At 35.1% G+C, this 15,040-nt stretch overlaps 1 protein-coding gene across 1 annotated transcript in view; it reads left to right on the top strand.

Moving 5' to 3' along the window:
* Nucleotides 1-7,316, top strand: part of LOC134533776 (T-complex protein 1 subunit alpha) — a 39,417-nt gene extending 32,101 nt beyond the window's left edge. Inside the window, exons 11-13 of the mRNA XM_063371425.1 lie at nt 2,113-2,305; nt 3,428-3,591; nt 6,777-7,316. Coding sequence (XP_063227495.1) covers nt 2,113-2,305; nt 3,428-3,591; nt 6,777-6,981 — 562 coding nt within the window. The 3' untranslated portion in view covers nt 6,982-7,316. The remainder of the gene's footprint in view (nt 1-2,112; nt 2,306-3,427; nt 3,592-6,776) is intronic.
* The last annotated feature ends 7,724 nt before the right edge of the window (nt 7,317-15,040 follow it).

Here is a 15,040-nt window from a genome sequence, read left to right as displayed (position 1 = left end):
AACCCGCGCCATTTTATGCGTATCAATACAACTCACGTTTTTGCTACGGTTTTTTTTACGTTGAATAAAATGGTTTTATGGCATCACTCATTATTTTTAATTGTTTGGCACTACGAGCTTTATTTTTATTTGCAGGATGTTGCAACGGACTGAACAGTTGACGATTGTGGTTATTGCATACAAACATTTTAAAATTTATTTCACCAAATTTACGTCTGTTGTTTAGCAAAATTGATCTACTATTATGACAATGAATATTACTGGGTTTTTTTCTTAATATTTCATGCATTTGTGTTAGTAAAATTCTGTGCTGCAGTTATAAAGAGTTTTCTTTGTTGTTACAATGACAGACTCTTTTTCCCTATTTATGCAGGCACATGTAAATAGACATTACAGTGAAAAAAATTTTTTTCCAGTGAGTATGTTGAAAATTTGGTGTGCGGGTCATACATGGGGGCGGGTGGTACATGGGTAAATACGGTATGTTCATTACCATGAATTTACGCTAACTTGAAATTCTAGCACAATTTGGCCTTTTAATCTTGCATATAGTTAGACGAAACACGTGTTCAAATACTGCCAATAATCAAAGATGTCTAATGACGTAGATTGTAAATAATGTTATAACTTAACCAACTTTAGATACCTTACATTATCAACTCAATTAATTAATTGTAAAAAAGGAGGTTTGTAAGGTTAGGTTAAGAATTTTATTTTCAAGCGCAACTAAATGATGAACCAAATAAAATGACAATATAACCTCGTTTTTACATTTTTCAAGGGACCAGGGCCAAAAAATAAAATAAAAAGAGGGAAATGTAAAAATAAAACTTTATTATCTCATTATGATGGAAATGACAAGAAACAAATATGCACCACACTAAAATAAAATATCAGAGATGCTTACGTTTTAATATATTACCTAGAACTTAATTATCTCACTTGGTGAAAAGAATAAATCCATCCAGTCTTGCAGTTCTTCACAACCATAAAGAGAAAATAAATTTTCTGTTCTTGAGTAAGAAACTTATGTGCATGTTTTAGCATCTCAAAATTTCCACATTTTATGGTGAGATTTTCTTACACAAAATATTTAAACTCTTCAAATAATCGCGTGTTAACATTTAATTAATTCCAGAAAATTATCGGAAACAAGTCTGTTAAACTAACACAACTACTTTCATAAGATTGTTTATGTTTGGTAATAAAAATTTACGAACGTTTCAGCAGCAATGTTTGGAAATTCAGATTAGCCAACTGCCTTTCCAAAATATATCTAATGTAAAACGAGCATCGCTGAATCCGCACAAGAACGCCGATTTACAGCAATTTGGTTATGTTGCTTTTAAACTATTTTAATATGGTCGCAGTAATCCACTGTGAATTTGGGTAAAATCTCATTCAAAATTATTTCATTTTAATTCTTTAAAGTTTAAAGTGCAGAAATGTGAAACATCTTAATTTTCACGTTCACGTCACCAAAGATTTGGTTCATGGCCGTATGGTTTACCATGGCAGGTAGCACAAAAAAAATTAGCCTGTTTACAATGGCAAATGTAGCTGCCATAATCAAATAGTTAACATTTTGTAAATAAAATTTACATTATTTTCTTTAAACATTGATGGTTTTGTCTAAAAAATTTTGAAGGTTTACTATTAAATGCAGTGCTGCTGCAACGTAATTTCCGAAAAATTATTTCGCTTAAAGCGGGAAAGTAGATCCTGCATTTGTACTGTAGGGAAAATGGCGGTGCAAGTAAATAAATACTTTAATCACCGTAATTCGTAAATCAGTTCCGTAAAAAAAGATTGTATTATGTAGTTTAAAAATTATATTTGCATGCATTTTAATAATTTCTTACGTTGCGTAGGAGATGTATTTTGCAAACTTAAAAACAATGCAGGAATCGGTCATGGTCGATTCCAAAACCATTGTATTCTGAATCCCACGACTATAGTGGAATCGGTGGAACCGACCGATTCCGGAATCGGAATCGACCCATCACTAAAAAACTTCAGTTATCCAAAGCTCTGCACACTCCCAACAGTAGGCAAGGTTCTGTTGATTCACGTTCAGGTGTGTGTAGTAGCTGGTTGGTGTTTGCTGTTCAGTCCCAAGGCCCGCACGGCGAGTTCCATCATCCTGCGGGGGCCCAACGACTTCTACTGCGACGAGATGGAGCGCTCGGTCCACGACTCACTGTGCGTGGTGAAGAGACTGCTGGAGAGCAAGACAGTCGTCGCCGGCGGGGGGTGTGTTGAGGCAGCCGTCTCCATGTACCTAGAGAACTTCGCCATGTGCCTGGTGAGTCTTGCTCTGCTGTACTACATTTAGGTAGAGCAAAAATGATGGATGAATCTGGATTGTGCGCTTCAGCAGAGTCATTAATGCTTGTGTCTTACACTTCATGTTGGTTATTTCATTTTCTTGTCATTACAATTCTTTAAGGGCGGTCTTGTACATTCATGTTAATTTTTCTTTCAAATTTTCTCAACAGATATTTGCTAAATATTATCTGATATGTTATAACAGCAAGTGGTCATAATTAGTACTATCAGTTGTATAATTCAAAAATAAAATTTTTAATCATCTAGTGAAGAAAATTCTTGACCTAACAACAAATGCAAGAATGCTATCGGAGTAAATTCACAGGAAAATTTCTTAATTATTAGTACTTTTAAGAAAATGAAATAATTAGGTATGTAACTTGAGACTTAGCTTTAAATACTTACTCGCTTCTCAATTGAAGTCACTTGTGTAAAAATGTGGAAGTGCTCGGCCCTTAAAGATGGCTACAACTGGAATGATGAAACATTGGACTTGTCGACTGTTTTACACAGATGTCAAAGTAGACCATGGTGGTGATGTGTAGACAATATAAACTCTTTGTTAAATTTTGGTTTTAAACTGTTTTTGCTTACGACTACATCACATACTCGCCACCATGTTGCAGCACAGACATGAGCCAATATTACTAAAAGGTCTTATCTTGAAGAGGGTAGATTAAGTAGTTTATTTTTATTTTTTATGAAATAATTCCTGAGAGAATTTTATTATGGTAGAGATTTAAGGCTATGTAACTAGTCACTTTTATTTTCAAACAATAACAATACAGTAATACCCTCTTAAGAAAATTTCCTTGCATTTTAATTTTGAAAAATTTAGTACCTGACCTTTTAATAAATTCTCCTTGCTAATAAGTCAAAATATCTAAGTACTTACTTTTTAACATGTATTTACTGTATTTACAATTAACATGGTATTTGTAATGTGAAAACATATTTTGGTTACTTAATAACTTCTGAATTGAGGTAATTAAGTTTGAACCATAATAAAGACAGTTTTTTTTACTGTGGTCATCAGGCACATGGTGAGTCCAGAGTAATGCGATTGTGAAGTGACACAGAGGAGTTGGTTTTGTTGCAGAGCTCCCGCGAGCAGCTGGCTATCGGCGAGTTTGCCAAGTCCTTGCTAGTCATTCCCAAGACGCTGGCGGTGAACGCAGCGCAGGACGCCACGGAGCTTGTCGCCAAGCTGCGAGCCTACCACCACGCCAGCCAGACCAAGCCAGAGCACAGCTTGCTCAAGTGGTAACTAGTGCCCGTTTCACTTCCTCGTTCCTTTGCAGTGGTTGCCAAGGTGTCCAGCAGTATCGCTAGCGCATTAACTGTACTTGGGTTCAGTCTAATGAAATGCTGGTGTGCCGATTATTTTTGAGCAGAGTTTTATTTTTAGGCTTGGGAGGCTGAATTCCATCTGTGACGGTGCTCTGAAGTGTGATGAGAAACATAGCTTTGTGTGTTATGTAAGATGCATCGCTTTGTGCATACCGTGTTTTCTCGTGTAATCGTCCCATATATTATTCTAAAATCAAGTTTGAAAAGTAGGGGTGCGACGATTATGCGGAAAGAAAAAAAATCTTGTTAGGTAAAGTTATTCATAAAAACAAAACCCGTTCATGGAAAGTACGTTTATTTAAAAAAAGGTGGAGTATACAAGAGCATGCCAAACAATTTATATTGATAATTCATTAAACAAAAACCTTTCTTCAACTTTAAATATAAAAACAAACTCTGTGACACGAACGCAAGTGACTTGAATCTGTGACGTGAACTAACACGTAACTACCGCGAAGGAGTGCGGGCTGTCACATGTAGTTAACTTGGCACTCGACAGAAAGCACGCGTTGCATGCAATCTGCGAGATGTCGATATTCGACTATGCGCGCGCGCTCTATACCAAACATGAATGATGCCAACTAGCGCTGGCTACATGTTTATAAGTGGTACACCGCGGTGACGCAGACGATCAGATAAAGGAAATAACATTTAAAAACGTCTTTAAAAGAAAATTTACTCGCCAGACCACTTCGTATTTCTGTTAATTAAATAAGTGGTAATTTCCGAATAAATATTAGATTTCTACTTTAAAATACGTCGTTTTATACGGAAAAGATACCTACACAAAGCGCTCGGCATCTAATAGCGGGATCAAAAACATGATGCGACGTTTACGCGAGAAGTTTTTTTATCCCAATTTTGACGGCCAAAAATATAGGTGTTACGATTATACGAGTGCGACGATTGTGCGATAAAAGAGGGTAGTTTCCAGGAATGTTTTTGCTGTGCAAACAGTTTTGTCACATCAAAGAATCCGCAAGTACCTACGTTGTGACTACGACAGTGTTTTCTATGGAAATGTTAGTGAAAAGTTATAACTAGAGACAAGATTTTATGGGTATATTTTTAGTGCAATTCCTTTTTTAAAATTGAAGATTTCTGTGTTATTGTTTTTATTTTTATAAATGTTTATAAATGTTAAATACAGTAAAAACTTTTAATAAATTGGTCTAAAACATATACATTCTGAAAATAACAATAAATTGGCGAGCATTTGTGGTTTGAAAGTGATTCAATAAGAGATGCACTATAAAGCTACAGTAGAATCCCGCTGATGCGACCCCTCACGGTTCCCGGAAAAACGGACGTATGAACAATGCTATCCTGAAATGCTGTGACATGTTTTTGGAGTAGATAATCACAGAGACAGACAGACAGGATGCGCTCCCGCCCTTGCCGTCAGCGATGTTTATTTTGACAGCTCAAGCAATTATCTTTTCCACGTCCCTTCACAGCGTAAAAAAAAAAGAAAAAAAAAAACACAGAATGCAGATGGAAAAGTAACTATGCAGTAAAATAAATATATTTAAAAAACACAGAATGCAGATGGAAAAGTAACTATGCAGTAAAATAAATATATTTCCGGCCCTGCTAAATTTTTCTATTCAATAAAATTCGAGGTATTAGTGATTTTTCAGCAGAAACTGCTGTGTGGCTAATAAACAAATTGTATCATAATAACTTAAACTTATAAAGTATTTATTAACGGCAAAGGACAGTCGTATAAGCCCATAAAAATATTTATTTTACAGAGAATGGACTATACAACCTGGCTTTTGTCGCACGCGGTGTGGGAGGGGAGGAGGATGCTGACAGTTTCTCACGCAGAAGGTTGAAATAAGGGAGGGAATGTGTTGAAATGTTAGTTGGTAAAGGAGGGGGGGGGGGTTGTTTTTACAATGTCTGTGGCTCTGGGAGGGATGAGCCTTGAAGAATTAGCAGGGGATGGGAGAGGTAAGCGTCGCGTCGCGTCACGTCACGTCACGTCACGTATGACGTCAAGCCGCCGGGCGGGTAAGATAACATGACAGCTGATATGGCTTTTCGTGCGATAGTGGTGGCGCCGAGATAGTGGTGGCGCCGAGCGCTAGACACTGCCAGGGGTGGTATCTATTTTTAGCCGTCTTTTGTACGCCTGCCTGCTTACAGTACAGCTCCCGCCAAGATAAACGTGAACACACAGCCCCCAATAAAGTGTAACAGACTTGTTTTTCAGCCGATTTTACTCAAATTTTCGACTTTATCTGCTCAAATTTTTCACGGTTTCTCAAAAAATGGTCGTATAAACGGAATGGACGCATCAGAGGGGGGTCGCATCGGCGGGATTCTACTGTAATTAAATTATTTTTTATGATCTTTGCACTTTGGTACAATCTTTTTTCAAACTTCAGAACTGCTTGTTTTGTTGCTGCGTAGCCCTCCAGAAGCCTGGATGCTAAAATGTCATTTTGGGGATTGTAATTTTGTAGAGTTAAAAAAAAAGTACATTTATCTTATTTTACTTAAAGTTAAAAACTAATAAGAAAAGAAAGCTTTTTCCGTAAGTATGTATAATCAAAGTATGATTTTTTTGTATATAATTTTTTTCATATTATTGTGGTGAATATATTTTGGACTGAGTTTGATAGAATGTTGCTGTAATATCCAGAGTTATAAGATTATTTTAATTTTACATTTTTGATTTTAGAATTTAATAAAACAACACATTTGAGATGAGAGAGAAAAAAATTCAATAAAGGTTTTAAAATGACTATTGAAAAAGTAGAATAAGTTACTGACTCGATGAATAGAGCAAGTACTGTATACTTGCCAACTTGTATGATTTGTTTTTAACATGTGTGGGAAATCAGGTTTTTGTATGGTTATACTGAAATTTTTGTTATTTACTGTGTTTCTGTCATTGAAATAAAAAAAAAATGGTTACCATATATAATTTAATGAAAATTAAGTTAAAAAATATTTTAATATCATTTAAAATAAATTGCACATGCAATTAGAATAGTTACTGTATATTTATTGCACTTAAATATGATCATTTTTTTGTTTTGTGGTGAGTTTGTATTCTTTTAGATAAGCGTGTGAACCTTTAATTCTAGGATGGGGCTGGATCTGATAGAAGGCGAAGTGCGAGACAACCTGAAAGCTGGCGTTTTGGAGCCGGCAGTGTCGAAGATCAAGTCGTTGAAGTTTGCCACCGAGGCGGCGATCACGATCCTGCGCATCGACGACATGATCCGCTTGGACCCGGAGCGCAAGCAGAAGTCGTACCAAGACGCCTGCGATGCCGGGGAGCTGGATTGAGGCTGAGGCAACGCATGCCTTCATTTCTTACCTTGTGCACAATCTTGAGAGCACATCAGTTGCGGCCGCTAACGTGATAACACTTAACGAAAGATTTATTGTAGAAATAAAGAATTATTCACGAGCATTTACTAAAAAATAAAAACCTTGCCTTCACTTTCTCTCATGAAACTTGATTGCTTGATTATAAAATTCAAAATTATTTTGAAGTATCAAATGCATTCCTGCTTCAAATCCAAAAGTATAATTTGTAATAAGAAGTAATATTGTTTCTACAAGGACAGGTGCGGAGTGTTTGTAACATGCAATTTAATAAATAAAAAGCTTTAATTCCATTCTTGTAATGAATTTACTTTTAACTGTTCAAGTTACAATGTTCATAAGAACAGTTATGATTTAAAACATAATTGGGGTCACCCACTGAGGACCCATGCTGTGGGTCATGTGATAGTTGATGTTGGCTGTTCGGGGCTCCAGTCAACTATGACTAGTTAAGTTCGTTTTATATTTGTTTAGATATATGGAAATTAACCAATAACACATTGACAACTAAATCAATATTTCAGGTGACCCTCACTTGAATTAAAGTCCTCCAGTCAAATGGATTTGACCTGCATTATAGACTCCTTAGTCCTGTGTGTACTCTTTTAGATATTACAGTAAATTTACTGACTTTTCAAAGGAGAATACACCTACTCTAAACAAAGAATTCTTAATAGTTCCAGATAACTGCATCTGTGTAGAAACACGACATAACTTATAAAGTGTTACATCTGAAATCTTCACGTGATAAAAATAAGCCAATGCTAAAAATACTAATATTAAGAATTTGAATTCGACAAAATAGCACATTTGTGTTAAGAAAATTTTAAAAAGTAAAATTATTGACCTGCAGGATTGGTCAAGTACTGCAGTAATGCCTATTTGCTATTACCTGTGAATGAAAGGGGTTCTCATATACGTAGTTGTAAGCCACATTGCTTTGCCCTGGCTAGGAAGTGTTGCCATTAGTGATGTGTAGGGCTACGATCATATGGTGAATCGCAAAATTTTCCGCGAATTTATATGGAAAATGTGAAAAAAGCTATTTTTAAGAAAAACCACTAAATAACACCGAAATTACACAATACAAGTCTGTTATATTTTAATGTGATAAGCTTGATAGTCAAGACTTGCCCGGGTCCTGGTTGATAAGCTGGAAGAATTTCCTGCCTTGCATTTCTACGTGCTTCCTCTAATCAGCTTTAGGGCGCCGTCTGGTCAGCGTGTGTGTGAGTGAAGCGAGATGATAGCTCAATGGTAGTTCTAGCGCGGCTCTGAACTGGCGCGCAGTCATCTCGTTCCCATCAGATAATTGTTAAATTTGAGCGGTGACCGTAACATTATACGGCGGAAAAATAAAGATAAATTTGTAATGCATTTCCCTCTGATACTTTCAAGAAGTTTGTAACGGGTTTTTTACACCTAAAACTTCGAAGACATGCCTTTTAGCCATTTTATCTCCTCTAAATCCTCTTGATCCGATATCAAAAGAACCAGTTGGGCATTAACAAATTCTTAAATGCTTTTCGTAAACAGACTCCAGTCGGATATCTAGTGTAGTTTGGGAATCGCGTAGGTTTTTCGTGGCTGTGCGCGGCACACAATGTAGTTGCCATGCGTCATGCGCCGAGAATGTTGTCCGGCAGGAAGGGAGAGTATAGTTCATTTGCGGTAAAAATGAATACTTTTACGGCCCTGCTAAATTTTTCCATTAAAGAAATTTTGAAGTTTCAGTGATTTTCCAGCAGAAATAATGTTGTGTAACTAACAAACAAATTGTATAAAAAAAAAAAAACTGTAAATGGCTGTCGCGGGGGCCCTTAAAATTTTTACATTTAACCAGAAATGGACTATACAAACCTCGCTTTCGTCGTACGCAGTTGGAAAATGGGAAGAAGGATGTTGACAGTTTCACATGCCAAAGGACGATCAGGGAGGAGGGGGAGAGAGACACGATGGTTTGTATGCCTGGGAGGGATGAACCTTGATTTGAAGTCTAGACAAGGGAAGGAGAGGTAAGCCGTATGACGTCATGCATCCACCGCCTGTGCTACCGCCAGCCTGTCTAGATGAGATTCCTGCGCTCCCACTTACGTTGCACAAGCTATGCTGCCGTATTTTTAAGCAGAATGTCCTTTTTTTTTCTTTCCTTATACAAACATTAGTACAATTATTATAAACCCACACACAATATATTCTGAGTGTTAAATAATGGCTTTTTAAAAACTTTTATTGTGAGTTTTACAATTTTTCCCCCAATTATTTTTGTTTTGGTGCCAAAATATCAGATTTTTTTGACGGTTCCTGAGAATGTATGGTACTTTTTAAGAGAAAATGTTTAACCATAAATAAAATGTTGATTATATGTGATTCTAAACAACACAATAGGCCCAACTGCTATTTTTTATGTCACAGTCGTGAAATATATTGTGTAAGTACCATGAATAGCTTAAAAAAGCCATATTTTTTTAAAAGGTGAAATAACGACGAAATTTGTGGTTTTAAATGATGAAATCAGGTTCAAAATAAAACCATATAATCTTGGCTCTAGTGATGTGCATGGTTTAGCTAAAGCAATAGGTGACTCAAGCCATTAAGTAGCAATCCTGCAAAGTATATCGCTCTTTTAAATCACCTTTATCAGTAGAGCAAACATGTAAAGTGATTTTTTACTTATCTATGTGGAGTATTAGATGCTTCTCTTGCACTTAGAAATTTAGACTTATTAACAGGGAAATTTTGTTTAAAGGTTTTAATTTTATGCATTTATAGGTAGAGTACTAATTTTTTTTAAACTTATTATTCAAGAGGTTTTCTTAGAAGGTTTTACGGTAATTATAAAGTCATTGAGGCGCCTGTTTTTATTGAAACTGCAATATCCAAATATCTGGTTTTCAAAATTTTTTGCTGTGTTACAAATTGATAACTTACTGTCAGACATATAGCCAAAATTGGCGTTGATCTCAAATTTTTGGGAACATAAAAAATGTTTTCTGTGAAGTGTAGCTTAGGGAATATTTAGCATTGATTTAAATTTAAAATAAAATTTTCATTAAAAAAACAGCATAAATTGCTGGAAAAGCTAAAAATGATTCATGTAAATGGGAGGCTTCTCTGTATTAATGTGGCTTATTATATTAACCTTACCATCTCTTCACTTAAGTTACATATGTTAATCTGCACTTGTGAAATTTTAAAGCACAATTTTGAAATTTGAAAATTTGGGCGCAAAAAATCTTAGGCTTTCAATTTTTTAAAGCTTTGCAACAGATGCAAAGCATTACATCACATTCAAAGCTTCAAATAAAACCGATGGCAAATTTCTGGTTAAGTCAACTCTTGATTCGCTTATTCAAAGCTTTGCTTAGGCCAAGTACTGGCACCGGATATCGATCTTCACAGAGCCATGTTGAAACCGCTCATCCAGTCCGCAGGTGTTCAAATTGGTCTCTCTTTCCACGACTTCTCATGGCTGGATGATGGTTTGGCATTTAACTGCATTGCCTGTGATCTTCATTGACAAAGAATGTTAATTTTCACTATAGTAAGTAGTAGTTTATTCCGATGATATTTTACATCTCCAATACATAAATTACAGGGTTCATACACGTCCTGGAAAACTTGGAAAACCTGGAATTTCAAAAAACTGTTTCCAGTACTGGAAATGTCCTGGAATTTGCAAATAATTGTAAATTGTCCTGGAAATTTTATTGGTATCCTTGAAATTTTATTTAGCATACTGTGTGTTACAGTAAAACACTTGATTAAATAACTTAAGTTTCCTTTAACTGAAGTAAATTCTCCGTCTGTGCAGCATGTATTGTAAACAAACATAAATTCATAGATAACATGTCGTGAAGTAGACGTTCATTTATAAACTAAAAAGGTGCAATACACGAACTTGCACTGTAAAGCTGTTTTTTTTTTATTTCGGTGTTTTCACCAATGTGATTTTTTTTGTGGATTCCCAAAGAATGATCAAAATTAATATGAACATTATATATTAATACAGAGATACTAGTAAAAACATTTTTAAAGCCATTAAAATGAGGAAATTATTATTTACTTATAGTCAGATCTGTACATAATTCTAACTTTTATATTAATTTGTCAGTAATACTCTTAGCAAAAAAAATCACAGTTTCCTTCTTGTCACAAATCATAAAAATATATTTACAGCTGCAAAGCTTTCAAGTTGATATTTTCCTTTGGGTGGAGGATGTTGTTGTTTCAGAACGGGCTATTGCTATTTGGCCACAAGTTACAGCATGTGTCGATTCTTACAAAGGTAAACCCAAATCTGCTCTGTGTACCAAGTCTTTTCAGACTGTTCAGAAGATCCACTGATGGTTGCCAAATTGCCTTTCTTTTCCTTTATGGGAAGTCAGATACAACCATACCTCAAGTGCTACCAGACTGATTCTCCCATGATTCCTTTCCAAGCTTCTGACACAATAAAATTGTTGTATGGACTAATGTCATTATTCATAAAGAAGGAAATTTTGGATAAGGCAAATAATGATGTAGATTTGTGTGCACTTGATCCTAATAGCAAGGATAACACAGTGTTTACGAAGAGTATCGAAACTGGTTTTGCAACAAGAAAACAACTGATTATGTGTGTTACACAAAAGAAAGTCACAGACAAGGATGTTTTAGTGTTCAAATCTGAATGTCTACAGTTATTGAAAGTATTGGTTAAAAGAATTCAAGATAAAAATCCATTGAAATATCCTGTAGTAAGATTTTCCTGGTGTCTTGACCCTAGAACTCTACTATGCAATGAAACTGAAACCACTGAAACATTTAAAAAGTTGCTTCAGCAGATTGAAAATAGAAAACTGATCAGTACAGGTGTGTGTGATGCAAATTTACTACAGTTCAAGTTGTTCCTCAGAGAAGTGTCATCAGATCCTTCTAAGTTTACAAACTTTGATAGAAATACTCAAAGGTTAGATACTTTTTTTTTGTAAATACTTCCTGGACAACAAACAGTATGCAGATTTGTGGAAAGTATTTAAACTTATTTTGACTCTGTCTCATGGCCAAGCATCTGTAGAACGTGGTTTCTCTGTCAACAGAGAAATGCTTGTGGAAAATTTAACAGAAAAAACTCTAGTAACAATGAGGATTGTGTACGATGAATTTAAAGATAAAAAAGTAAGTGATGTTATTTTCAGTAAAGAACTGTTGGCAAATGCTAGATCATCAAGAATGCGCTATCATCACTTCTTGGATGAACAGAAGAAACAAACATCTAGAGAGGAAAGTAGTAGAAAGAGGTCACACATGTTAGAAATTGTCCAAGAACTGAAGAAGAAGAAGAAGCAGCAGCTGCAGATTGAGAAATCAATTGATTCAATGAATAAAGAAGCTGATTCAATGGCATTACTTGCCGAGAAAAGAAATGATTTCACTCTTCTTTCAAAGTCCAATGCATACAGGAAAAAATCATGTGAATCTGCAGCCGAAGTCGCAAAGTTAAGTGAAGGGATTGAAAAACTGTCTAAAAACTGTTAAAAAAGGTAATAATTGTTTTGTTGTAGTTTAGAATCCTGGAAAAATATTGAAAAACAGAATTTTTATTATTATTAGTGTTTATCTTTGAATTAAGTGCTTGCCATTTTATCGATTACAACATAGTATCAAATAACAATTGTTATGTTTGAAAATCTGTGAAATGTCCTGGTGGGAATGTCCTGGAAATTTTTTTTTCAATTTGTGTATGAACCCTGAATTAACTTCTCAAAAAAAAAAAAAAATATATATATATATATATATATATATATATATATATATATATATATATATATATAATCTCCCTAATCATGACATCAGTACAACAAATAATCATTAATTAGACAATTATTTAACCAAATAAAATAATAAAACTTAAGTATACTTACAGCATGCTTTCTGTTGAGCTACCAAATGTTTGAAAGCACATTTTTCCATTACACTGCAATAATATTTTCTGAGATCCATTAATGTTTGTTTGTGATCGTACCCTTGCTTCACCTACACCAAAGTATAATGTACCTTTGCTATGTAGTTTTGAGTAAGAATCAGTTTTGATTCTACATGAAGATACGAACAACGAAGAAACCTTGAATGTGCAGTGTTGTATTTATAATTTTATAATTTTTGACATGAATATTCAACAGAAATATAAATGTTTTTAATCTTGGGATGGGTTTCACTTAGGCTGAGGACTCCACACCGCTTAAAACTTGAAAACTGAAAGCTACAGACTTTGCTTGTGGTCATTATGTATGACGTACCTGGTTAACATTTGCAGTGATGAGGTAATGAATGTTGGTGGGGAGCGTCGAATTGAAGTCTAGTGAGAGCTAACTCCGAAAGTATAATAGACCGATTTAGCACCGAGTGGTGTTAGTTGAGTAAAATAAGTATAAAGTTACTAACTTTTGTTTTGGAGCCATTAATCGCAAAATGCCTAAGCAAAAATGGGTTATGCTGGAGAAAATAAAAAAAAACAAGTAAAAACATCCGAGCAGGAGCAATTAAAATGCAGAGAAGTGTCATAGGTATCGAACGGGGCCAATAGTAGCAGAGAAAAACTAGTCCCCAAACGAGACATGAAATTTGCGCTCGAGCGAGCCTCAGCAACGAAGCGACGGGGAATGCAGACAATTGTTTGGTAATGGACGTGGATATGCTCTCTGATGATTCTGACGTTGATGTGGAGTCAGTTGAACTAGTAGTTGTGAACGATGGGCCGAGTTTGTCACAGTTTGGTGTCACAATTTTTTTGATGTTACAATTTTTCTGGCGTGGCTGCTCGACCGTCAAATAAGCTGTTCATCGAATTCACTTCAAAAAATAATGACACATCAATTTTATTTTATTTATTTCATTCACAAGGTTTCCGCTCAGCGGATGGAAAATCGTGAAACCAACCCCTGGCGACTGTACTCCAAAATACAGCCTACCCAGAATTTTTTTTTTTGTTATTGGTTAAAAATATTTTCGTGTAGTGATGCCCTTTTAAGTTCTCATGTCACGCGCAGGGAATTAAGGCAAGCATGAGTATCCAACACAAAGCCCTGTCATTTTGGTGTGTTAACCCATGCCCTTATGGTGCTTGCAGCATACAGTATTAATTTGTTTAAGTAAAATTTTACAAACATATTTGTTTTCCTGTGAGGTCATGCAGAATAAGATCTTATAAATTATCCTTCCTTCCAATAATTTATAAAAACAATTTTTTTTTTTTTTCAATTTTTTAATTGTGAACAGGTATGGTAGAAGAACAAATGGTTTCTTTAAATAAAGGAGGTATGCATTATGAAATTATATATTATTTAAAATGGTGTATTATATAAAATACAAGTGTGTACCTATGTATGTATGTGCTGCTACAAATTTTTTCCATTCTGTGGTGGTGGTGTGTTGTCTACATTATCTGTTTAATATCATCGTTGGGTTTGTCTGTCGTCTGTCTTTGTGTTGTCCAAGGTAGTTTATTTGTCCTTATTTACTAATCTTGTTGCTACTGTCATCGTCGTTTAATCCCTTCCGTGGAATTTTTTGTGCTGTTCCTTTTTTTAATTATTTTGACATTAGCTGATTTCAGCTTGTTTTCTGTATGTTTGCATGTTCTTTTTTTTTGTATATCTGTTATTGAGTTTCTTATTACAGACAGTGTAACCAGCAATGGCATATGTCCAAAATAACATCTTGAATCAATTCTTTCCATGCAGATACATCAACGATATTTTGAATTGACGTTGTCAATGCTGAATTGTTAAGTTGTAATGGTTTATCCAGTCCTCACTTCTTTGTAGACTTCTTTGTGCAAGGTACTGCAGGTTGGTTGTGGAGATAGTGAATCTAAAACTGAGTATATATTGTCATATAACAGTTCTGGCCCAACCCACTTGAAAGCAAGATTCTCTATGGTAGGATGATACTTTCTTTTTCATTAAAAGTCACTGTGTTGGTTAGGGTTTACATGTTAATTAGCTGGACTAGATAAAATAAGTAATGACATCCA

The sequence above is a fragment of the Bacillus rossius genome, chromosome 7 (assembly GCF_032445375.1).
Source record: "Bacillus rossius redtenbacheri isolate Brsri chromosome 7, Brsri_v3, whole genome shotgun sequence".
NCBI classification, from domain to species: Eukaryota; Metazoa; Arthropoda; class Insecta; order Phasmatodea; family Bacillidae; genus Bacillus; species Bacillus rossius.
This window is presented reverse-complemented; position numbering and strand designations above follow the sequence as displayed.